The sequence below is a fragment of the Papaver somniferum genome, chromosome 4, assembly GCF_003573695.1.
Source record: "Papaver somniferum cultivar HN1 chromosome 4, ASM357369v1, whole genome shotgun sequence".
Classification (NCBI taxonomy): domain Eukaryota; kingdom Viridiplantae; phylum Streptophyta; class Magnoliopsida; order Ranunculales; family Papaveraceae; genus Papaver; species Papaver somniferum.
In genome coordinates this window covers 72,627,831-72,654,399 of record NC_039361.1, presented here as the reverse complement: position 1 = coordinate 72,654,399, position 26,569 = coordinate 72,627,831, and the positions used below count along the sequence as shown (strand labels likewise).

General features: G+C 36.3%; 1 protein-coding gene and 4 long non-coding RNA genes across 5 annotated transcripts; 4 read left to right on the top strand and 1 right to left on the bottom strand.

The window, feature by feature from the left end:
* The first annotated feature begins 2,505 nt into the window (after window positions 1-2,505).
* On the top strand, window positions 2,506-4,579 carry LOC113275886. The gene is made up of 4 exons (XR_003323813.1): window positions 2,506-2,893; window positions 3,021-3,115; window positions 3,853-3,936; window positions 4,526-4,579. It is a non-coding gene; the product is annotated as an uncharacterized LOC113275886 (long non-coding RNA).
* A 2,115-nt stretch (window positions 4,580-6,694) lies between these two features.
* Window positions 6,695-7,272, top strand: LOC113275885. The gene is made up of 2 exons (XR_003323812.1): window positions 6,695-6,891; window positions 6,993-7,272. It is a non-coding gene; the product is annotated as an uncharacterized LOC113275885 (long non-coding RNA).
* Window positions 7,273-14,570: 7,298 nt separating this feature from the next.
* Window positions 14,571-16,738, top strand: LOC113275883. The gene is made up of 2 exons (XR_003323810.1): window positions 14,571-15,315; window positions 15,753-16,738. It is a non-coding gene; the product is annotated as an uncharacterized LOC113275883 (long non-coding RNA).
* Window positions 16,507-20,344, bottom strand: LOC113275884. Its single transcript, XR_003323811.1, has 2 exons — window positions 17,190-20,344; window positions 16,507-17,107 (listed from the first exon to the last, which is right to left on the bottom strand). It is a non-coding gene; the product is annotated as an uncharacterized LOC113275884 (long non-coding RNA).
* A 2,675-nt stretch (window positions 20,345-23,019) lies between these two features.
* LOC113272681 lies at window positions 23,020-24,316 on the top strand. Its single transcript, XM_026522486.1, has 2 exons — window positions 23,020-23,403; window positions 23,864-24,316. Exons 1-2 carry the CDS (start codon window positions 23,020-23,022, stop codon window positions 24,314-24,316), a joined length of 837 nt encoding a protein of 278 aa, XP_026378271.1.
* Window positions 24,317-26,569: the final 2,253 nt, after the last annotated feature.

The window sequence follows — 26,569 nt, the reverse complement described above, 5'->3', positions numbered from 1 at the left end:
ACTTTTAAATTAATTAACATTATATGCACGTGTCGCATTTTGATTATGCGGGTCGGAGGGACAGGAAAGATTTGGTCATTGAATAGGAAACCTAAGTAGCATGACCACCGAGTTGTCTTAGGATACGTATTGTTTCCATCTTAAAAAGAACGTTTTCTTAAATAACCAGCCAGGACTCTTTGATTATTCACCTCTCACATCTTATAAAGGAACCCTTTCGTAAAACTCTCTTGTAATCTCGTCCCAAGTTTGCACAGCACCACGGAAGAACGTACAAACTTTATTATTGCTGCATATATTCCGTGATAGATTTCTTTGATATTCCTAATGGGTGGAAAGCCAGCAGCATCACAGGAAAGAAGTGAACATTATAGTCCTCCAGGTAGGGGTGTAAATATTATCCGAAAAAACTCAGCCTGCCCGTACCTGCCCAAGCCCGCCTGTACCTGAAATTGTCCAAAGCCTGTTATGGCCCGTTGCGGGCTACCCGGCTTGGCCTGGATTAATTTATTGGGCGGTCTCGGACTTTGCGATTAATTATGATGCCCGACCTGATACCCGGCCTGAAAGCCTTTTATGTGCCATTAATCATTTAATATCCTCTTAAAAAGACTTAAAAATTACAGTTTTATAATTGTCAATTTTGTGTCAAGAAAAATAAAATATATAATTGTTTTTACTTATAATTAACCTTTTCAAAACATTAATGGTAATATATTTTCTTATTAGAAAGTTTATTGTACTCTAATTAATTATTTATTATAGGCTAAAATTAAAAATTTGTCAGTGTAATTTAAATATAAAATAATACTATCACTTACGATATGTGATGTTGGAAAGGAAAGGATATTGTATTTAATACCGTTCATTTCAAAATTTAAACTTAAAAAAAAATTCAAAATAGTGGCCTGTCCGGCCCGATCTGGCCTGCCCGTATAAAAAGCGGGCTTTGGGTAGCAAATTATCTACTTGTACCCGGCCTGTCCGGCCTGAATTTGTTTACGGGCTCACAAATATTAAGCCTGGCCTGCCCGGCCTGTCTTAGTTTTTGGATCGGGCGGCCCGGCCTGCCCGAATTTACACCCCTACCACCAGGGCGAAGGGGATTAGCACCATCCCTCGTGCGATATTATCAAACAGAAGGTAAAAATAATTACTCTTTCTATAATATTTTCCAACCAAAAAGAGAAAATTGTAGAGATAATATACCTGAATTGAGTGGTACTTCTTTTTATCAAAAACCTTCAGATCAAGGTTGGATAATTATTGTTTGCGATGACCAATATTATGATTACACTTCATCAAGTTGGAAATATGGTGATTGTTTTCTTTGGAACCCCATCACGAATGAGAGAATTCAGTTACCAACATTACTAGGGTTTTGTAAAGATGGACATGGATTTGTCGATTGTGTGTTGTCCTCACCTCCTCGTAGGACCGATATTGATCCTGATAATGATAATAATGATCCAATGGTTTTATTTTTTCTTTTTAACGGCCTTCATGAAGAGCATCGATACACTTTTCTATTTTGTCGCCCCGGAGAAACAGAGAAGCCAAAAGTTGTCTCCAAATATTGTAGGCTTTAAAGGTAAGTTATATTTAATGTGTACGTATGATCATCAAATAGATGAGCATCACTTAGAGATCGAACACTTCACCAAGGATACTGATTTGACCATATCTAAAGTCATTTCATGTGAAGGAGGAGGTTCCGTTTCCAGTAATAGATAAAGCACATCCTCGGTCGCATTACGTGGAATCTCATGATGAACTTTTCAGGGTTGACTTAATCCTCAATAGACATACTGATGAAGTGTTGTCGATAGAAGTGGTGAGGTTGAGTTTCTTGTTAATGGAATGGGAGAAGGTGACTAGTTTTGGAGATCATGTTCTATTTGTTGGTAGTAATCACACCACAGGTTGTTGTTCAGCAGCTGAGTTGGGCTTCAGAAGGGGTTGTTTGTATTACTTGCTCTGGAGTGATCCAAGTCAGATCCACAAATTCGAAATTGAAAGTACTGGTAACACTATTACTTTGCCGTGTCTATCACCAACGGAAGAATTTTACTACACAGACTGGGTTACAATGCCTGCTGATCTGCATGGAAGAGTAGAAAATATGTTCGGAGGCAAAGATGAAGAAAATGTGTGCCTAACGGAACTCAAAATTGAAACAACTACTAGTACGGTTGTTAACGATGAGAATCAAGGTGGAAATTGCAACTCGGGAGAAGATGAAGTTGCAAGTTATTGGAATAATCTCAATGAAGACATTACGGGGTTGATAGCAAATCTTCTTCACGGATCAGATTATAAGCATTTTCGTTTAGCGTGTAAACTGAATAGAGAAATAATACCAAAAGTGCAAAAGACCTCATATTTATCCCCGTGGCTGTTGTTCCCTAGAGACCAAAATGACAATATCTTTAATGTTGTAAACCCGATGTATAATGATGAAAGCAACTCCATCTAGAGCTGCACAAGACCCGGTCCAGACCCGGTGACCCGCTCCAAACCCATAATTCCCGGACCTGTACCGACCCAGACCCGGAGTAGCCAGTACAGGTACCGGTTCTGAATGTTGATACCCGGAACAGACCGGTACAGGTATTGGTTCTGGCCTATTCCCGATCTGTACCGGACCGAAATACCCGGTAAATTAGAGCCATTGATATTTTTTAGGATATTACATCCTAGCCATCCCTTGTAGGTTTAGTCTCATCTTCAAACATAGGGTATATCATTTTATTTTTTTTCGTTTTTCCCGATCTGAACTCCTCCTTCACTGAAGAGTCTGAAGAAGAGAACAAGAACAAGTGAACAACATGCACCATAGATCGTGAAATTTCTTTGTTCATACGTATCAATTTTCACCCCCCACAGATTCAAGGTTAGTCCTGGACTCCTGGCTTGAATCTCAATTTTTTTTCTCTTTTTTTTTCTCAATTTAGAAATTTGCTTTCCTTGTTTTTCTTCTGAATCTTCTTGGGTTCTTGTTTACTGATTCTTCTACAAAGTAAACAAAGATTCTTAATAAGCTTAACGAATAAGGTGACGCACTGACGCAGTGACGCTGATGCTGTTGTTTGAGTTCTGAAAGAAGTAGAAAAGGGTAAGATTATTTAGGTTTCTGAATTGATTGATTTCTTTCCTTGAAGTTGATTTGTGCTGATAGATTAAAGATGAGTCTTCTGTAAATTTTTAGTTAGAGTTTTGCATGAGGTTTAATTTTTGAGTTTGTAGAAAGTTAGGGTTTTCCCCTGTTTTTCCCAAAAACCCAAAAATTAGGGTTCGTATGAATAAGGGTGACTGTTTTGGAATCCACAGATGAAGAAGATGAATTGGTTAGGATTGAATTTGGGTTGATAGTTTAAGGTTCTGCATAGGAGAATTAGAAACTAGGGTTTTAGGTTGTATTTAAGAATTAATTGGATTGTTTTGGGAGGAAGATGAATTGGGTGTTGCTGTTGGTGTTCTTATGTAGAAATAGATCTAGTATTGGTAAATACAATTGATAAAGTTGTTCTGTTGATATGGATTTGGGTGGTGAATGATTTGGATTCAGTTGAAGGGGTTTGTATGAATTAGTCTTTGTAATTAGGTTTGGATAGAACTTAGGTTTGGATTGAACATATTAGCAAATATTACCATTCAAAATCAAAATATAGAATCATGAGAAATCAGTGTGTAGAACCTAATGTTTGTTTGGCGTTTGATCACTGACAGTAGACTTAATGTTGTAATGTTTCTCATATAGTTTCTTGTAAGATGCTTTGATTGAAAACCTTTCTCGTTTCTCTATCTTGTTGTCTTGTTAATTACCTGCACTGAATCACTGATATGTTGCAGCCTTGTAGGCCTTTGAGGTGCTAAATGGGGAAGCGCAAAGCACCAGATGATTCCAATGATGCTGATGGCATTGCTCCTGTTAGTGTAAGACCATAATAAACTTTTTTTTTTTTTTTTTCTTTCACTTTTGTCGAGAACATCAACTGGTGGCATTAATTTGTAGATGAGTTGGTGAAATCATGTCGTATTTTTGATGTAAACAGTAATGTGATGTATTAAAATACCAAAAACACATGTGCATGGGTGTACTGTACAATATCCATATTCTTTTAGGGTCCACTTTGCTACATTATTATCATTGCAGAAATGTCAAAGATTATTCTTTTTGGGTCCACTGTGCTATGCGTGAATGCAGTATCATACGGCACAATGAAACATTGAGCATTAGAATTTCTCACACAAGAGAACTAAGGGTCATAATGCTTCCTAATCCCAGTGTTTCTTAACTGAATTGCTTACAATTATTGTTGACCAATGTCTGCTCCCTGAGTCATTGCAGAAATGTTTATTATTGCTTAATATTTATGACCAATGCCTATTTTATTACTGCTTATTTTTAATGTTTTATTATTGTTTAATATTTGTTAGATGACATTGAATCATTGACAGTTTAATGTTTAATGCACTTAGAACACCTGACCAATGTCTGCTATTACTGTTTAATGTTTGTTAGATGACTACTCCAAATACAAGTACAACTATTGGAGCAGAAGTTGGATCATCCTCTCAAGTTCATCTCACACAAATGAAGCTGAAACTACACCAACAAGTACAACTGAAGTTAGTGCAAGCAAAAAGAAGTATGGCAAAGTGAGATCTGGAGTTTGGTTGGAGATGACAAGGGTAAGTGACACTCAAGCTCAATGTCATCATTGCAAGGGATTATATGCTGCTGACAATGATGTACATGGCACTTCTGGATTACGGAAGCATTTGAATAGATGTGCAAAGAATCCTAACAAGAAGGTAGAAAAAGGACAACAAACTCTGTTGATGCCACCCCCAAAGCCAGGTGAAGATGGTAAACTTGTGTCATGTACTTACAGTTATGATAGGTTAAGAAGGGCTCTTGTTGAGTGGATAATTAAGGATGAAATAGCTTTTAGAGCAGTAGAAGGGTCAGGCTTTGTGGCAATGATGCAGGTGGCAGAGCCTAGGTTCAAGGTTCCAGGGCGTATGACAATTTATAGGGATGTTTTGAAGCTCTATATAGAAGAGAAGAATAACCTAAAAACTTATTTCTTGACATCTAAGCAGAGGGTATCTTTGACAACAGACACATGGACATCACCAAATAATTATAATTATATTTGTGTAACCGTTCACTATGTTGATCAGAACTGGAAACTACAAAAGAGAATACTCATGTTTTGTCAAGTTGAAGGTCATACTGGTAATGCAATTGGTGAGAAGCTGGTGGATTGTTTGAAGGATTGGGGTCTACAAGATGTATTTGGTGTCACTCTAGACAATGTCAGCGCCAACAAAGTAGCTATTGATCATTTGAAGAATGTTGTCATTGACTGGACAAGATCACCAATTAGAGCCAAATATTTACATGTAAGTCCATGTTCTTGCTCTTGTCAAATATTTATTTTTTTGCTGCATTTTTAAGCATTGAATTTGACAGTATACTTTTTGTTTTGTTCTTTCTCTAGGTGAGGTGTGCAGCCCATGTTCTTGCTCTTGTCATAAAAGATGCAGTAAGGCTCTTTAATGTATCAGTTAGAAGAATAAGGTCAGTTGTAAAATACGTTCTTAGTTCTCCTTCTAGGCACGAAAAATTTAAACAATGTGCTTCTCTAGCAAAGGTAGATTGTAAGAAATCTCTGATTTTAGATGTGTATACTAGATGGAATAGCACTTACTTGATGTTAGATGCTGCTGAAAAATATGAAAAAGTTTTTGCAATGTTAGCACAGATTGATAAGGACTTTCAACAGAGGTTTATCTTTGAGCAAGAAAAAGAATCTGTTTTACCTACTGATGCTGATATTGAAGAAGCTATAGCTAGTAATGTTTTCATAGAAGACGTGTTTGAGGATATGGAAGAAGAGGAAGAGGTTGAGGTTATGGAAGATGAGGTTGAGGAGTTGGATCCAACAAGCAAGATCAAGGCAAAGCAGAATAAGAAGAAAAAGATTCCTCGTCAACATGCTCCTTATCAAGAAGATTGGAAATATGCTAGAGGTCTTGTGAAGTGTCTAAAGGTATTCTTCGATGCTACTGTCAACTTTTCTGCATCTATACAAGTCACTACTCATATGTTCTTATGGCAATTGTTACTCATAAATGAACAATTAGTAGAATTTAGAAACAATGTAGCATCAGAATCCTTTTAATTGCTCTATGTCTCGTCTAATGTGTGCTAAGTACCATAAGTATTGGGGTGTGTATGAATCAATGAATTCTGTAATGTTTATTGCTCATCTGTTAGATCCAAGAGAGAAACAAAGGGTTTGGAATTTACTCTTAATTGTTTGTATGAGAATAATACATGGGGTTCAAAGAGTTATGAGAAAGGTGAAATTAGAATTTGAGGCTCTTTGAAGATTATAAGTCCTTGTATTCAGTTCATGAGGAGGGGGTCGTATTGCTCCTGTTGTTCTTAGCCATTAGTGTGCAATCTGTTGGTCTTTTTGCTAGAATTCAATCAAGAGGAAACAACATTGGGGACACCCCAAGTGTGTTGAAGAGGCAAGAACAACTGAGCTCGACAGGTATTTGACAGATGTGATTGAAGGTGGAATGCGTGAATAGGTCAACCTGACCATTTGACATATTGGCTTGGTGGCAGGCTAATGCAAGCAGGTATAAGATACTTCATACATGGCAAGAGATTATTAGCCATGCCTGTGTCTTCAGTGGCCTCTGAATCAGCTTTTAGCACCGGGAAGCGCGTGCTGACTCCATGGAGAGCTTCTATGTCTACAAGGACAGTCGAAGCATTGCTCTGTACACAAAGCTTTCTTCAAAAGCCCATTGCTCTTGATCTTCTATGTGACTATATACCTGATGATGCTGTTGAAGATGAGGCAGGTAATATATTAGGTTTTCTTCTATTTAATAGAACTTACTTTTCAAGTTTTCTTGTATTGCTTGCTTACTTTCTTGTTTTACTTTTTTGTTCCATGTTGCAGCCATATGGGATTCTCTGCTAAAAGAAGCTTGATGTAAACTCCGTGTCAGTGACTCAGTGCAGCCAGTGCCAATTGTTCGAGAAGTCCCCCATCCTTTGCAAGGATTTCTTTTCATTTCTTGTCGCAGACTTATGGAAATGTTGTTTTTAGTACTATGTTTTAATGTTGAACTTTGAACTTAAAGTGTGATACACTTATTATTCTGTGATGTTTTAAACCTTTGTTATTTTGAACTTTGTAATGTTGAACTTAGTCTTAGACTCTTAGTCTTAGGTTGTTACTTTACTGTGTGTGACTGTGTGTTAAAATTCAGGTAAAAAACCGGTACCGGAGTGGAACCGGACCGGTCTTACCGGGACAGGTACAAGTCCAGGTCCAGGTACAGGTACAGGTCCTCAAATTGAAGAACCGGTCAACTCCGTGTACAGGTACCGGTTCCCACAAAAACCCGGTCCGAACCGGCCCATGTGCAGCTCTAACTCCATCAACCTCTCGGATCTACCAATCCGTTTTCAGAAGGATGGTTGGCTACTAATGACAAGAGATCATAACATATTTTTCTATAATCCCCTAACACGAGAGAAGATGAAACTTCCAGACATGGATAGGGGTAACTTTTATTCAGTCGTTTCTTTTTCCTCTTTACCGACTTCTTCAGATTGCATAGTTTTCGCTATGGATGGGAGGAGAGATGGGACGTTCTACATCGATTTCATTAGAAGGGGAGAAGCACATTGGAGTTCTCATATCTTTCATCATCCTGGTATTTCTCCATCATTCCTTGACACCCCATTTTTTCACGATGGGAATTTTTTTTGCGTCGATATTTATCATGGGACTGTGGGAGTTTTTTCTGCAAAGGATAAGAATTGGAAAGTTCTAGATAAACCTCATGAACCATATTTTGGTGGTGTAGCTCCAGGTTTCTTAGTAGAGTGTGGTGGAGATTTTTTAATAGTGAAATTAGAATATCACTGAGAGCCGATAAGGGTTCTTAGATTGAATTTCTCTGAGATGAAATGGGAAAAGGTTAAGAGCCTGGGAGAGCATGTGTTGTTCATTAGCCACACCTCATGCATATCAACAAGTGCCCCGAATAGCTACATGAAAAACAAAATCTATTTTCATAGATTATGTCTGAATGGAGGGATAGTATTCTACTCACTTGAAACACATAGTTATCACTCTATCGGGAGCAAGCATTCTGCAAACAATTTATCTGAGACTGAAGGATGGTTTAGGAACTGCACTTGGATTAAACCTAATATGTCGATGTCCACTATTGAGGAGCTCGACTGGCTCGAGACACCTTTCTAAAATAAATGATAGTTTTTTTTTCTTTAATTTAACTAAAATTTTGAGTATTTGCATCTGAATTTTGTTTCCTTGTGACTCTAAAGCATAATTTATTGTTGTGGATCATTTTCGTTTAGTACTTTTTAACTTTCTTTCGTGTTTCTACTTGCTACATTTACTTTAAAAGAAATCTCAATCTAATTGAAGAGAAATTGCAAAAGCTATGCTGTTTATTACACATTATTTAAATGTTTTACATAACGTCAAGATCGGTGTGTGTCTAGTTTTCCTGCATTTTAGTTGTTAAATATTCATCCGGTAAATATTGTTAGAACCTCCATCGAGTATTCTCTTGGCGTTTTGGGGCTCATGAGTCATGAAGAACAAGCCAGAGCACTATACACAGTCATAGTTGCAAAAAATTATCATCAGGGTCGACCAACCAATATCTCTAAAGCTAATACAGTGGAGGAGATAGTCAATATAGAAGATATATTAGGATATATGTCTAGTCAAGAATAGTTGATTTGACTATCTGTATGGTTGTCTGAGTATATTTACCTCTCTCCTGTATTATCCAATGTACCGGAAAAACAATCTTATTGTAATAATATCTTCTTCTGTAATATCATATCTTTTTCATGGTATCATTCCGTAAAGCAACTACTAAAATTATTTTTCGATCCTAGGTTTTCTTTTCATCTCCATACTTCTCTATAATGGAAAATCAATTATTAGTTTCCGTTGCATCATCACCATCATCATCATCATCAAAAGGTTGTTCTAAGAAGAAGAAGAAAAAGAAAAAGAAGAAATCAAATTTTGTTGAAGAAGATTCTACTTTCTCTGCTGTAATAATCAGAAACTTAGGGGTTTTATTTTGGCTACAACGATGTTGAATTTCTATTTGATAGAGGTAACTTTTTGCTACAGTTACAAATATTCTTAGTTACTGATTTCAGAATGGGGTTTTTTGATGTTACCCCCCCTACAAAATGATATTCTGGAGTTCCCCCTCCTATATACAAAATCACTGGCTTTGCCCCCTGTCACTGTTTCCGTCCAAGACCAGTTAAGTTCGACGCGTGCGACTTACACACTTACGGGTTATCCTAATTCTTTGATTTGAGTGACCATCTTAACCTTGCAAATCTAACGGCCTACAACAACAGATCAAACAGTTCTATATGATCATTGATCTTTTTCTTCTCGTTCCCCACTTCCATTAGATCTTTTTTCTGTGTTAGGATCATAAGTCCTAATATCCTTGTAAACAAATCATGACTGAAATTTATAAATAATGCAAGAATTCTTGTAAACAAATTATCATGACTGAAATTTATAAATAATGCAAGAACTGTATGATTTATTGAATTTGTGTTCCAAAGTAGTTAACAATAACAAAAGTTACGTTTCATTTCAGAATATAATTTTGTTTTTAGGTGAACTAAATTATAAAACTTGCTAAATATTTTCATCTGATGGGTTGAAAACGGATTCCACAAAAGACTGTTTCCTTGTTGGGATCAGTTTTGGTGTGAAAACTTGTTGAATTGGTCTTGATGCACTTCGACTGTAACAAGTCAAATGCCCATGAACATGCATGTAGTTGTCCATTGATGTGGATGTTGTTTGAATCTCTCTATGGGTAATCGAGTTGTGTGTTCCATCCTTAGCAGCAACAAAACCACCCCTTGTAACACTTATTCCGCCTCTAGTAGCAGCAGATCCTCCTCTAACAGCAGTTAGTCCGCCTCTAGCAGCTACAGATCCTCCTCTAGCAGTACTTCGTCCACCTTTAGCAACAACAGATCCTCCCCTAATAGCACTTAATCCACCTCTCCCCGTTGTAGTATTCTTAGATACAGCTATGAAAGGTGTCCTAGGTTGTACTGGTATCCCTGCAACATAAAAAAAATTAACTGTGAACATTGTAAAAGAAAAAACAACACACGTTTATTACTTGAGATGAAGATATACTTGGTGGTAGTTGACCAGTACTAGTTATTTTTCCCCTGGTAGACTTTGGAGGAGCTCTTGGTTTTGGCACTCGTGCAGAATTTGTGCCCATAATTGGTGTTGAAACATCCTCTACAATTGGTGTTTCTGTTGGTGTTGAAACAAGATTATTGTTGTTCTTCTTTGCTTTCTTCTTCATCAACCTAACAGCTGGGGGGTCACAAGCAGTTGTTGTCTCCTCATCAGTTGCATGTGTGGGAAGTCCTGTAAGTAATATAATGAATGAATATAGATACAAAAATCAAAGGAAAAAGAAACCACAGTTTGACCTTACTTTTAGGTAGAGGCCTTCTTTTATTGCCTTCCCACCCAACTCCAGCCTCTGCCAATTCTTTCCTATGATCACAGGTGGTTGAATAGTGTCCAGTCAAGCCACATGATCTGTAGTGTTTAACATGACCCTCGACTAACGGTTTATTTTCATCTCTGTCTCTAATTCTTTTCATTTTGGGTCTACCAACTTTTCGTTTGTAAATTGGTTTCTCAACCTTATGCGTTTCGTACATACAAATCAAGAACGATTAATTGCATATTAAGAATATTTTATTAAAGAAGTTCAATTACATAAATTTTTTACCTTCGGCTTGTCCCACTCCCAATTAATTTGAGCTTCCATTGGATGGATAAAGCCTGAATAAACATCCATGTATGTACTTAATTTGTGGTAATCAGTACACCACCTGCAAACCATATGGAATCATATTAGAAGCTATGTAGGCTACTGCATAAAGAAATAAGCACTTAATCAAAATGTACTTACTCAATCCATTGATCTCTTAAAGGAAGTATGACAACTACCGCATGTTCACATGGTAAACCAGTAAGTTGCCAAGTACAACATGAGCATGACTTCTGAGTTAAATTCACAATCCATCTGTTTTCCGTATTATCTTGAGTAACTTGATGAAGATGATCATCTTCCCCGTGGCAAGTGTACTTTCCAGCATGTGATTCAAGCCCATTTATTATCCTTGCCGCCCTAGGGACCAATCCGGCGTATCTACCCTTCATTTCTTTTTCCCATCTCTTGCCCTTATTCCTCCTCTCATACAACAAATTCATCATCTTTGTATGCAAATTTTCACACATAGGTACTATGGGCATTTCTCTTGGCTTCAAAATCCAAGAATTAAAGCTTTCTGAGAAGTTGTTAGTAATATGCTCACAGTTTGAACCCTCATCGAAATGTGATCGTGCCCAAGTGTGTACATCTGCTTCATGCAGTTTTTCATATGCACCTTGATCATGTTTTTTCAAAGTCTCAACCCAAACTTTATACTCAGACTTTGTATATGCTTTGGTTGTTCCCCATACTAAGTGTCTAGTGTGATCACCCTTATACATTTTTTCAAGTTCGCCCATAAATGTCTAAAGCAATATCTGTGGTAGTTGTAGGGGAACAATAATTCAACTGATTCTACAAGTCCTTTCTGTCTATCCGAAATAAAATTGATGGGTTTCTCATGCTCACAAATTAAAGGCTTAATTATTGTAAGAAATGCAGTCCAAGTTTCTCTACATTCTCCCTGACACACATGAATTGCTAATGGATACATTCCATTGTTTCCATATAAGGCTATAGCTGCAAGAATAACACCTCCATACTTACCTTTTAAGTGAGTGCCATCTAGTCTTATAACATGTCTGCAGCCTTTTTTGAACCCATCAATGAAAGGCTTGTAGGTAATACACAACCCAGTGAAACTATTTTCCGCATCATCAGTTGACACACTTGCAATTGAACCTTTATTGTTCTTCAGAATTTGTCTACACATTTCTGGCAGAAGACTGTAAGATCCAGCATAATCGCCATAAATTTTCTCCAATGCAATTGTCCTTGCCCTCCAGCCCACCCAGTATGTGATATCAATCTGAAACCTTTTCCAAACCTCTCTAATAACCATACCTGCATATGATAACACTCAACCTTAATAGAACACTAAGTTTAAATCAAAACACCAAATTAATAAATAGATGTTCATAAATTATTTAAAATACATACCAACTGTATAAGACTTTTTTTGGCATTTAAATACATCCTCCAGTTCTGTAGAAATAAATCTACAATCAGCCATCTTGTTTTGATTTCGGTTTCCAACCACACATTCGTGCTCATCATTTAGTCTTACAACCTTTATTGTATGACCATCTTCTTGTTGTGATGCAGTACATCTCCACGGACACCCATGCATAGAATTAGCACAAACAACTACCACTTTATGCCTCTCATTTTTCTTGAAAGTCATTTCAAATTTCTTCTTAACTGCATGTCTTCTCAAAAACCTTCTACACTCATAGATAGTGCCCCACAACTGACCGAAATACAAATTACCCGTATCTTCCACTTTATTTTGTTCTTCTCCGCACTCAGCATCTTGGTATAAATCATCATGATTATTTTCTTCGCCTTGAAATTCATTGGTAGGTGGTGGCATGTCCATTTCCCTTTCAGTGTCTTCAATATCTTCGTCTCTGTATGGATCAATTGAATAATCACTATCTGAATCTACACTATGGTAGCCAGTTTCAGCTTCTATATGGTCAATATTGACACTGTCATGTAATGTCTCATCACCGCCATGATCATTAGAAATGCCATCAATAGCAGTGGGCCGAGGAATTACTTTAGGCCTCCCTTCATTCTCTTTTTCTTTCGTAACATCATTATTCACCTTATTCATCACTTCGTTCATTTCTTCTTGTGTCACAACACCTGAAACACCATCTAAAGAAGGAAACTCATCAAGTTCTTCTTCTGGCAAGTCCTCGATATCACGAGTGTCATCGAATGTAACTCCAACGGGTGGAACAAATGTGATTTTTATCTTCTTTGATGGTCTTGGTTTCATCTTAGTTTTCTCAACAGTACCCCCATTAGCAATAATCATTTGCTCTACATTTGACGGAAAAACATTCCCAAGATTAGCATGATCCAAAAATTGCCAAAAACTATCTTGATTCGCATCATTACCAGAATTGTCATCCGCGGCACGGTCGTTGTTACCACTGATACTATCAATAACTCTTTTCTTAGAAACTTTCTTTGTTCTTTGCTTCTTAGGAGTCGCATTAACAACAGCAGCAAAAACTTTACTACTCTTTCGCATGGCTGTGCTAGAATATAAATACATATACATCCTACCACTTGCATCTCTATCACTACAGTCCCACCATTTAACTAAATCACCATCACATTCGGCATACAATCTACTACCTTCACTGAGAAAGCAAAAAACATACCCGTGATCCTTTAACTTCCTTACCTTTCTTTCACATTCAGTTCTCAACATGTCCAAACTCAAATTACACTTATCAATAGTAGGTAAAATAATCATACCTCCCATTTTTGAATAATCTGTACATGCCCAACCTGTTGTGTATTCAGGCCTCTCATTCCACTGACCCCCATAATGTACCACAACAACCCTGCATAATACAAAAAATACATTATAAACCAGAAATCATAACCACTTACTCCCTTCCAAAATGTCAAAAAGTAACACCAAATTATTTTCATTTCCAATCAGTTAAGCCTTAAATTAAAAGTTGTGTATACAAACAAAAAACACTAATTTTGATTGCAACCCATTGACCCATATGATCATATATATATATATATATATCTACGTACATTTTGTTCAATAATCTATTTTCTTTTAAACAACAAAATATGAACTAAACGAAAACTCGTACTTTACTCCTGTGATTTAGTAACACAAATCGTGCAAGGTACAAAACTAAACCCCAAAATCAAATATTGATTTCTTTTAAAAAAAAAAATTTTCGATTCCAGTACTGGAAACTAACCTGGGTAGATCTTCTACTACTTCCATTGACATCAAAACATTAACCTTCAATCAAAATAATTACCACTAATATACTGATCACAGTTAAATAAGTAAAAATCCTAAATTTATTTTTAAATTTTGACTAATAATTACGGTTCACGAGTACTTGATGAAGAAACCCTAATTTTTCCATTCTTTTCCATCTCGCAGAGAGTATGGGAAATAAAGAAAAAGAGTTTGCGTATACGAAACGTTTTATCAACTTAAAGAATTAAGGTCCTTACGATATTAGTCGTTAGATTTGAAAGGTTAAGATGGTCACCTAAATCAAAAAATTAGAATAACCCGTAAGTGTGTAAGTCGCACGCGTCGAACTTAACTGGTCATTGACGGAAACAGTGACTGGGGGCAAAGCCAGTGATTTTATGTATAGGGGGCAACCCCAGAATATCATTTTGTAGGGGGTAACATCAAAAAAAAACCTTTCAGAATTAGGGTTTTCAATTACCTAAATCACCATCAGATCATCATCACCACCATCCACCTAGAAATTAAAACTTTCCCAAAAACAAAATCATCAACCCAATTTCTTTAACTCTTGTTTTCGTATCACTTCTGCTTCTGCTGCCAGTTATGATTTGAAATTTTTTGTAAATTCAACGAAGAAATTAGCTGTTGAAGGAATTACTTCTAGTTCTTGATTGGGTGTTTGGATGGAAGCTCTTTCATTTGAGATTACAGGGAAAAATTTAAGCAAAGGTTCTATTTCATAATTTTTCTCGAATTTCCCTAAACCCTCCATCTCTCTTTATAACCCTAAATCATTCAAGCAAGTTCTTTCTAACCCAAACCCCAGTTAAGTTTCAAATGCACACTTGTGAAGAAAAGAAAGAAAAAGATTGTTTTTCATTGAAGTATCATCAATTTTTTGTAGTTTGGGGTTTCTTTGTGCAATGTTATTTGTGGAGTTTTCAATTGGCAGTGACAATATTGAAAAAGATTTTGCATATATGGGTTTAGTTACAGAATTTTTAATTGTGCTGGAAGGAAATTTTCAAGTGAAAGGTTTTCCAGGAGCAACATGTATTCAGTGGGTAGCTATTGATTACAACAACTTCAACTTCTTATCAACAAGATCAAATAATCAACAACAGTAATAACAAATTCAACATCAATCCAACAGCATTAGCAACTTCCGGGTAAAATCAACATTCATATGGGTAATAACTTTTTAATAACAATTTTTCCCATTTGTTCATTGTTACTTCTTTTTGTGTGAGTTTAGCAGATGAAATAATAATTCACAATACCTAGCTGGTCCTAAAAACATTTCAATAACCAGTTATATGACTTGTTAAAACAAGTCATATCAATACCTTTACAGATCTGGTCTTACAAACAGTTTCCAAATAACAATTCGAGTCTCTTAACCAACAGAGAACACCAAAAATGATTAGAGTCTCTTAACCAACATAGAACAACAAAACAAATACTGGAATTTCCGATTTCTGCTTTTAATCAACTTGTGTTGCTGCTGGTTCTAATGTTTGATAAAGAGGTTCCCAATTACTTCTTGTTTTGTTACTATTGGTTTCACTACTGAAGATGTTTGTACTACAACAAGGTTTGATTTATGCTTCTATTAATTCTTCTGCAGCTTAGTTGTGTGATATATTTCCCATAACTACTGGCTTGATCACATTGCCAAGACAGTTTCCTTCAGTTCTTTGATGTTTACATGCTTCCATTACTACTTTTCAAGGGCTTGCTGGGTTAGCAATTGGATTATCGAAAAAGGTTCAACGATTTCTACTTCATCATATTGTGTATAAGTAATTCTGCAATTACTGCTATTTGCGTTTCTAGAACTGTTGGGTAACCTTGATGCCACAACTGGTGCTACTTCTTCACCTTGGATTCTAGTTACCGGAGATCATACTTTTGTTGTGTAACTTCTTCATTTGATGCTGCTTATCCTTCATCAACTGTTGGCTGTTCTTTTCTGCTGTACATGGTGAGAGTGGTACATTTTTCATATTGCAGTCCACTGTTGCCAATAGTTCTGCCTTAACTATTTCTTCAACAAGTTCAGTCTTGGGACATGGCGATAAGGAGCTAATAAAGGATGGATCTCCGCAGGTGGTTCATGTTGTCTCTGAAGGACAATTAGCAGATGTTTTTACAAAGAGCCTTTGTTATCCAACATTCTCCAGATTGTTGTCAAGTTTAGTTTGTTCTTCTGACACAGTGCATGATGCTGCTAATATTGGAAATTCAGCTGACAAATTTACTGATATTGCTGACGCTGGAACTGCAGTCATTTGTTCAACTGTTACTTAGTCTATTGTCTTTATTTCAGTTGGCTCTTATGAGTACTATTTTCTTACACACAGACTCTTGTTGAGTATGTGTTTCTTTTCTTTTCTGTGGTGGCTCTTGTTGAGCATTTTTTGTTTTGTTTTTTTTTTGGTTTCAAACTGCTACTTGTTGTCAGTACATTTTGAGGGGGAATATTAGGATATATGTCTAGTCAAGAATAGTTGACTTGACTGTCTGTATGGTTGTCTGAGTATATATACCTCTGTCCTGTATTATCCAATGTACCGGAAAACAATCTTATTGTAATAATATCTTCTTCTGTAATATCATATCTTTCTCAAGATACAATTGAAAACTCTAATGAAGAAAAGAATGGTGATACTGAAATTTTTGAGGATGCAGTAAATTTGGGAATAGATGGTTTGAATGGATATTAAAAATTCTTATATGGAGCATGCGAGGTTTAACATTTGTTGATAAAATGGATGGTCTAAAATATTTTATTAAAAAAGTGGTCTTAAATATTTTATTAAAAAAGTGAAGCCAAATGTGCGTATTGTGACGGATCATAAAATCTGGACTTCTAGCGAACCGGGTTTCAGCCTGCTTAGCAAACTCCGACTCTCGGATGCGCCACTCAAGTAAATCGGACCTTCAAATTCTTCTGAGCAACTCGGATTCAAATCATCCAAACTGCATTACAAACAAGCACACTTAGCATTTATTCTGCAATTATGAGAGACGACCAGTTGTCAAAATCGGAGACGCCAGTTACCTAGAATAATAGACTTATATGGCCAGTTGCCAACCCCAATGATATTCCCATGGCCAGTTGCCACTTCCAATATTCCCATGGCCAGTTGCCATCTCTACTATTCCCATGGCCAGTTGCCACTTCCAATATTTCCATGGCCAGTTGCCATCTCTACTATTCCCATGGCCAGTTGCCACTTCCAATATTTACTTCCAATACTTCCATGGCCAGTTGCCATTTCTACTATTCCCAGTTGCCATTTCTACTATTCCACTTCCAATATTTTATACGGCCAGTTTCCACTTCCAATATTTTATACGGCCAGTTGCCGATGTCAGGGTTGCAATCATCTCCGAACGTATGGTATGAACTGCCAAAACAGCAACCAACACTTCCAGATGATATGAACAACCATGTAGAGTTGTGCTGTGAACCGCATAGCGGCTTCCTACGTACCCTCTCCGTTGCTCGAAGGGATCAAGCACGACCGTAGTTCGTCACATAGATAATATGAACTACCCTTATTAGTAGCAATTATCTCTTACCAGTTGATATGAACTACTTGTTTAAGGTAGCAATCAACTCTTACATTAGATAGTATGGATAGTACGAGTTGCATAGCAACAACTATCCCTAGCACACTATATCACCAACCTTATAAACCATCAATCACTTGCAAGATATGAGCATTTATATTTGTACCTGTACCTGCCACTCAAAACCAACAGCAGACTACCACTGTGTTGTATATCTAGTCCTAACTATACATATATACACTTGAGAAAATACAATACAAGTCAATATAGGTAATACAGGTCAATAACACAAGCTTATACACCATACCCGTTTTTGTTATTGATAACACACTCTAATTCCATCCACGACAGGTACATATATCATATCATTGAGAAGAACTCCTTACCACGACAGGTGGACTAAGCAAGTGAATCAAACATATTTATTTATGGTAGTGTTCAAAAAGTTAGTCCATATTGTGTTTACAAAATGAACAGATGTGAAATGAAAACTTCCCATGAATTGTATTACAGAAACAAAACTCATAAATATAAGCATCGCATATGAGTCTACCTAATTTAAATTTAGAACATCAAAACTTGGCTGATTCATCAACCAATCCGTACTTGACTTTTCAGGACAGTAGCAATTCCTATTCCATGGTACCTACCTAATTGAAGTGTAGGTACCATGTAGTCATGTATACTGTCAACCTAATGCATAAAAAATAAGACTTCACCTAAGTCGTCCATTAGATTAATCATAACGAGGTTGGAGAATTCGTACACAAACTAATGCAGCATCATGATATTTCTTAAGTTACTTTAGTTACTGATTTACTCTACCTTTTTAAAATACTCACCAAGTCGAACTCGCCCTTAAGTCGGAACGTGGTCGAGCCATCTAAATACACAGTGAAACAGTACATACGGCATAAAGATTCAATTTCACTGTCACACAAATCCCAGAGTCTATGGAGTAACTAATCAAATATATACAACCATTGTGAATAGGTCTAATCATTCCATGGTCGTCTGGTCTTGCAACTATTTCAAACAACCTATAAGCTACAAAAATTCCAACACTATACAAGTCATTTTCGGTGTCAATGAATGATATTATTAAACTTACAACTCCAGTCCAAATACAAGACATGAGATATGAGCTATAAGAGATGCAATATATTCTAGTCAACAAGGAGATCAGATGGAAGTCATTATATAACTCTTTTACTATTACGTCCAACAACAGCTCAAAGGAGAGTACAACACAGCATGTTATATCCTTGTCACGACCATAGCTCAATCAATTTCAGATAAGAATCAAGTTTATTTAATGACTAAAGTTCAACTACAATTCAAAGAAAAACAACGTTAAACCAAATATTTCCGATCCTCATAAACTAAAGGAATGAACTAAATGGCACTTGCCTAAGCTAAGAAATGGCCAGCATATCTTTCAAGTTGAGTGGAAACTAAGGACCAATTAACAAATCATCAATCCAATCACCACTGGATGGGATAACGAAGGATAGGTGGGAAGTAAAGGATTCCCGTTTTGTAGAATGCAGTCTTAATTCGTTCAAGCTTTTACAGTAGCAAATCTCACCCGATCGTCTTGAAATTTTTACAGTAGCTTGATGACTCATGGTACTAAAACATATCTAAAAATCACAGCATTCCAATGGTTAATTCAAAATATACACTCAATATAAGCTGGCTGGTCGTGCTAACAACCTGCAGAATTCAGTCCCAGTTCTCCCAAGTCTAGGGGTACCTAAAGTGATCGGAATTTCTTAAAACTTGTACAGCGAGTATCATGTACCCTAATAAACAGCATATCCAAAAATCAGCTATATTCGATCAACGGATTGTGAGATACACAGTAATACTTGGAGCTGTCCAGGATTTTAGTTTGCAAAATGCAGGAATATTTCGGGCAACCTTTCCCATTGTAAACGTGACCTGATCCTTCTGAAAATTGTATCGTACTTAGATCACTTAATGATGCACTTCATACTAAAATTTCATAACGATCCAACCATCGGATCTAAAAATATCAGTATAACAAACACATACCTTTTAGGGTTTGCAAGGTTGTAAACAAGGCATTCAAACACGAATTATTAATGGGAAATTCCATGATTTCAAAAATCAAACAGATATTAAAGGACTTCATGATGATTGGAAGATACCCAATTCATCAATTTTCCAAGAACATGAACTATAATCCAGATCTCCAATTTCACAAAATAAATCCTAAATCCATTGCATGTAAGAAGAATTGAATCATATAACAGGATGTGTAAACAAATTAGCAATACAAATTCTTTAATTTTCTAAAGATATGCATAATCAAAAAGGAATTAATTAAGAACTTCATGATTCACAAGTGGTACAAATAAGAGAACCAAGAGACTAATCTAGCAGGGAAACCTACCTCAAATTGACGATTTACACTCAAGGTTAACAATAACCTTCACAACTTAGCTAGCTTAGTTCCATAAAGTGCAAACACTTGGAGATCTTCAATTTTAAAATGGGTTGGAGAAAAATGGATTTACAGAGAAAACCCTGTGTGCAAGTGAGAAATACAAGTGATAGATGGTTTTCCCCAATAACACTCTTCACTAATTCTTTATATTGTTCTCTCGCTCATTGATTTCTCTTCTTCGTAATCAGAAACCATATATCTTACTAATATAAATAAAATAGCTCTCTTTTTTTTTTTTTTTCCAGTAGATTCCCTAAATTACTTAGTTATCCCCAATTTTTACATATTTACATAAATACCATTGTTTTAAAAATAAATTTAAAAATTTAAAAGTTTAATATCTTTCAAAATATACATCCGATTTTTTAAAATTTATATATTTGAATTGCAATTATCTACGTAACGAGTACAAATTAGAATAGTAAATTTTTGGTTTAGGAAAAAAAATTCATAGCTTTTAAATTTGATATTGTTGGACGAGTAAAAATCCAAGCATGTGCATCGCACATGTGTCCTTACTAGTATAAGATAAACAAAACCATGGTTGATCTTCTTAGTTCAAATTTACTTTGGTGACAGCGGAAGAGATGGAGATGGACTGAACCGAAACCACAACTCACAATACTAGCCCCCTTTTCCGAAGTACCTCCTCTGAAGAAATTGAAGGGAGGAAACAGCCTTACCAGAGATAGCCTCCTCGTTTTCTCCGGTTGCATTTTATTTTATTTTCCTAAAACAGGACACGACACCACCACGTATACACGTGTGTGAAGAAAACAATTGTGTTTAACTATTAAGGCAGACCCAAAATCGTTACGTGAATAAATGTGATTTCTAACTCTACTGAGTTAACTAAGACCCAAGAAAATTCAGTGTGTCACATGGGCACTCCAAGTGTGAAATCTGACTAATGGGTTTAGTTAAGCCCGAGAAAAAAAATGCACGGAATGTTACATGTATGCTACAAGAAAAACATATGATAAAGATGAATGATTGGCAGGTGAAGAACATATGGGGCAATGAACATCATCAATGGAGAGATATTCCATCTAAAGGACTATCAGGAGGTCGACTCACTATTTGGGATGACAATGTTTATGAAAGCATATATGAATTGGTTGGTCCCAATACCCTCTCTCAAAAACTCAAATGCAAGCAAGACAATTATGAATGGTGTGTTACCAATGTGTATTCTCCTTGCACATATTGGGAAAGATGGGAATTTTAGGAAGAAATGGAGGACTTAATAAGCTGGGTCAGTGAGCATTGGTGCATAGGAGGGGACTTCAATGCAATCAGAAGAAGATGTGAAAGGAACAAACCTGGAGGTTCTAGAAGAAACAGAAGACTCTTTAATGAATACATGGAAGAACATGCATTAGTGGACCTTCCACTCAATGGAGGCTTATTCACATGGAGCAACATGTAGCTTGATCTGTTACTTTGCAGATTTGATAGAGTGGTGGTTTCTCAACAATTTGAAGGTAAATTCCCACTATTAACCCAAAACTGTATTGTCAAGAACTTTCTCTGATCACTCTGCAATATTACTTACCACCTCAAATATACCCATATCAAAACCTCCTTTTAGAGTGGAAAGTTTTTGGTTTTCCCATCTTACTTTTTACCCAATTTGGCCATTTGGTGGAGTACACTCAAATTCGCAGCATCTCCAAGCTTCATTCTAGCTAAAAAACTTCAAAATCTAAATTTTTTTCTGAAGAAGTGGAGCAGAGAAACATATGGGCAGCAAGAAACTAAAAAACAAAAGCTGACAAGCCTCATCAATGCAATGAACATATTGGAAGAAACATGAGCTCTATATGTGCAACAATTCACAGAAAGAACTGAAATGAGAGCAAAACTCAAAAAAATCAATATTGACAATGCTAGAAAATGGTTGACCATAGCTAAGACTCGGCAATTTAAAGAGAGTGACGCAAACACTAAATACTTCCATACATTGGCCAATGGAAGGAGGAGAAGAAACACAATTCAAAAGTTGGTGATCAATGGGGAAGATGATTTTTGTCAAGCTAACATCAGAGGAGAAATATCAAATTATTTCTCAAATATTTTTCAGGACAAGCATCCTGTCCGACCACAAATGAATGCAGATTACTTCACCAAAATCACTCCAGAGGAAAGTACACAGCTTGAGAATCCAATAACTTGAGAAGAAGTTTGGGCTGTTATCAAGCAATTTAAGAACAACAAGTCACCTGGACCAGATGGATATAATATGAAATTCTATAAAGTTGCTTGGCCTGTCATAAAAAATGACTTCATGAATGTCATAAAGGAATTTGAAACTCAGAAAAAGATTGATTGGAGGTTGAACTATTCTTTCATCAGCTTAATTCCTAAAAAAGAACAAGTAGGATCTCCTCAAGATTTCAGACCCATTAGCTTAATCAGTAGTATCCAAAAAGTAATCTCAAAGACACTTACTCAGAGGTTCAATAAAGTGTTACCAAGGTTAATATCTGAAAATCAAGGTGCATTCATTGAAGACAAGCAAATCCTTGATGGAATTTTAATTGCTGGAGAATTGATGACTCTAGATTCAAGTCAAAAAAGCCTGGCATTCTTTGCAAACTGGATATTCAAAAGGCATTTGACAATGTAAGATGGCATACAATAAGCAGTGTTTTGCAAAGCTCGGGATTTGGAAACAAATGGATCAAGTGGATTGAGTGGTGCGTTACCACTGCACAACATTTTCTCTTAATCAATGGCAGCTCCACTCCAAAGTTCAAGCCACAAAAAGGATTGAGACAAGGAGACCCATTATCTCATTTTTTTTTTGTTTATACTAGTGGCAGAAATATTCTCCAAATTAATGAAGAATGCAGTTCAGCTGAATATGATCTCAGTATTTTCCATCAACTCCATTCAAATTTCTCACCTCCAATTTATAGTGTTTCTTGATGGCACTGAAGAAGAAGCTGAAAATCTCTTTATCCTTCTGCGGATATTTGAAGCTATAACTGGCTTGAGTGTAAACTATAGCAAAGGTACAATTATAAGCATTGGTGCAAATCATAAGGTTCAATCTACTGCTGAAATTTTGAAGTGCAGAGTGGAGTCTCTTCCTTTAAAAAAATACTTGGGCATGTCTATTGGAGCAAACTCTAGATGTAGTGCCATTTGGGATTCAGTTATTGAAAAGTTTCAAAAGAAACTAGCTCCATGGAGAAGAAAATTCTTCACTAAAGCAGGAAGGGTATTACTCATTAAAACCTCTCTATCTAGCCTTCCTATATACTACATGTCTATCTTCCAGATGCATGCAAGTGTAGAAAAGAAGTTAAACCTGATTATGAGATATTTATTATGGGGATATTCGGCTGATAAAAGGAAAAAAAAAATTCATAGCATGGGATAGAATCAATTTTCCAAAGAAGAATGGAGGTTTGGGAATCAGAAAATTGAGACTTACAAACAAAGCATTACTCTCAAAATGGTCATGGAGATTCTCAAAAGAAAAGAAACAACTCTGGAGAAGAGTTATTCAAGAAAAAATGCATACAAAGCCAGACTCATCGTGGGTTAAAGATTCCTCCAAACCACAGGGTAAAGGCATGTGGAAGAATATTCATAAAAAAAAAAAGCACATAGTAGAGCAGATTACTACCATGAAGATCAATAATGGTAAAGCAGTTAATTTTTGGTGGGATAAGTAGACAGGTGATCAAACACTAAAAGATAGATTCCCAAATATCTTCAAGCTGGCAACAAAGAGAGATGCTTCACTTCAAGAGATGGTGACTAATGGGACATGGAATCTACATCTAAAAAGAAATCTCACACAACAAGAAAACCCAGAGATACTTCAGCTATTTGCAGTCTTGGGCTCTCCACCAGCTCTTAATGATGCAACAGAAGATGATCTCATTTGTAATGCTCCAGGAGGCTTTAAAGCCCAACTTTGCTATAACTGGTTAATTGAGAAGTTACCAGAATCTCTGAATGCAGTTCCTTACTCCTGCACATGGGTGCAGTTTGTGCCACCAAAAATTCAATATTTCATGTGGACAGCTGCTCAAAATGCCATTCCTACAGTTGATAACTTGCTCAGAAGAGGCTGTCAAATTCAAACTGCAACTTGTGATCTCTGCAACTCACTTCCAGAATAAGTAGATCATTTATTATTGCATTGTAAGTACTATCATAAAGTTTGGTCATATTTCATCAAAGGTTATAATATTAGATGGGTTCAAGGAGGCATAGTAATCATACAATTGCAAGCCTGGAAGTGTAGAAGAGGAAGAAATAGGGGAAGAAAGATATGACCTCTGATAATATTTGCAGTTTGTTGGGCTCTCTGGAACGAAAGAAACGGCAGAGTTATGGCTCATAAAAGACCGAAAGGAGAAGAAGAAACCATAAAGGAGATTAAAAACCTTATCTATATTTGGGGAGGTCATCAAAAAATGGTTTGCTGCTTTAACATTCAGAGAATTGATAACACACTGGAAATTAGTTATAGATTCCAGGTAATAATATTTGTAAGAATCTTTTGGTTTAGTGCTACGGGACTGACCTATTGTAATCATTAAATTGGGGGCCTTGTGTCTTATTACATTTTCTTTTATAAATCGACCTTTTAAGTCAAAAAAAAATTCTCTTGGCGATAATGAAATTTTTAGCATCAATTGGATGGAATGGATCCCAACATACATACTTGGATTAGTTTTTACAAACAACAGAAGGTGGAAGACACTGAGCCAAACCACCATACCTACCAGCAAGTCCAACATGCACTATCAAAATTCTCGAAACCTGCGTTAATAAAAAAATTAATTGGTCGTCAGCTTTCTGAACTTTAAGTTTTGAAGAGATGAAAAGAAAAAAAATTGTAGATTGTTTTTTAAATGAGTTGTGCGGTGCGAAATTCATCTACTTACCGTAAGATTGATAATTTTGAATGATGTCAGAAACAATGCCGTAAACATCTGCACAGAAAAGCTTAGATTGAGCAAGATTTAAATTCAAATCCATTATTAATGTCTTCAATGTCATGTTAAACAATATTGATTTGATTCGCTACGAATCTCCAGCCAATGGCTTTTTATCCCGCTGATATGGAAGGCAACCAATTAGTCCTACATTGTTTCTTTCGCAAATGAAAAGATTATATTAAAAGGAAAAACAACCAAGTACAAAGACTAGTCCCAGTTTCGCATAATATGTGTACTGTCCAAAAAGCGAAAAATATATTTCTCCCAACACCAGAGAATGAGAGTCTGCTTAATGTGCATAATAATTTCATAATCTACCTCCAAAAACTCTATTATTTTTTTCCTCCCAAACATCCCATAATATAGCAAAATGCATGATTTTCCACAATTCTTTACACCTGTCAGTTAGAGCATTCCATTCCAAACTTCAAACAGTTGCAAGACTGTACCAGGAAGAGGTCGTGTACTATGAAAAACCTTTACAAAGTAATCTCAACCTTTGAAAGTTGTAGGACAATGAATGAATAAGTGATCTATGGTTTCATCCACCATGATACACATTACATAAGCAACACTTTCTGTATCAACCCCTCCATGTCTCAATATATCTCTTGTAGGCAGAGAGTTATTGAAAGCAGCCTACAGAATAAAGCTAACTTTGAAGGGGATGTTACTCTTCCACAAGAATTTACTAAAGTTACAATCCTCCATAGTGCCTGCCAAAACATCATAACAAGATTTTATTGAGAAATTACCATCAAAAAGTTGAACCTCATGCTCTTTATCAACCAAAACAGGAACTACTCCCAAATATCTCCTCAACATGTCCTATTCGAGTTATCATTTTCATTCAAGTGATGTCTACGCATCCCTGTTAAGTGCATATTTTGCATATATTTAGTGTTGAATCCATGCTAATAATTGTTATATATTCTTGCGAATTATTGTATATTACTCTTGTTTTCTTTTATTTATGTTTTGCTAGGTGAATCGTCCAAAAGAAGTGAATTTGCACTTAATTGTGCAATAAAAGAAGTTAGGTACAAGTGGAGAAGGGCCAAAGACCCGGTGTAACTCATTCAAATAGAGGATTTCTAGTGATCACTGCGTAGAGGATGAGAAGACGAAGTCAATGGCGAAAGAACGGAGTCATTCTGAGTTCGTATGAAGAAATTACGAGCAAAACAAGAACTTGGAAGACCAAAAGGGCAAAATGGTCATTATCCAGGCCAAATGTTATTGGCATCTCACTGTACGTTAAGGGGCAGTCATCCTGTTAAGGGGTGTCCTGTTTCAAAGGAACTGCTAAAGGCAGTCAAGTCAATTGTTAAGGGGATGCCACTTCTTCCCCGGCTCAACAGAAGAACTCGACGGAGGTTTGGTTTCCGGGAACCATAGTTGTCTTGTTGCTGACGATGGAGTTCGGAG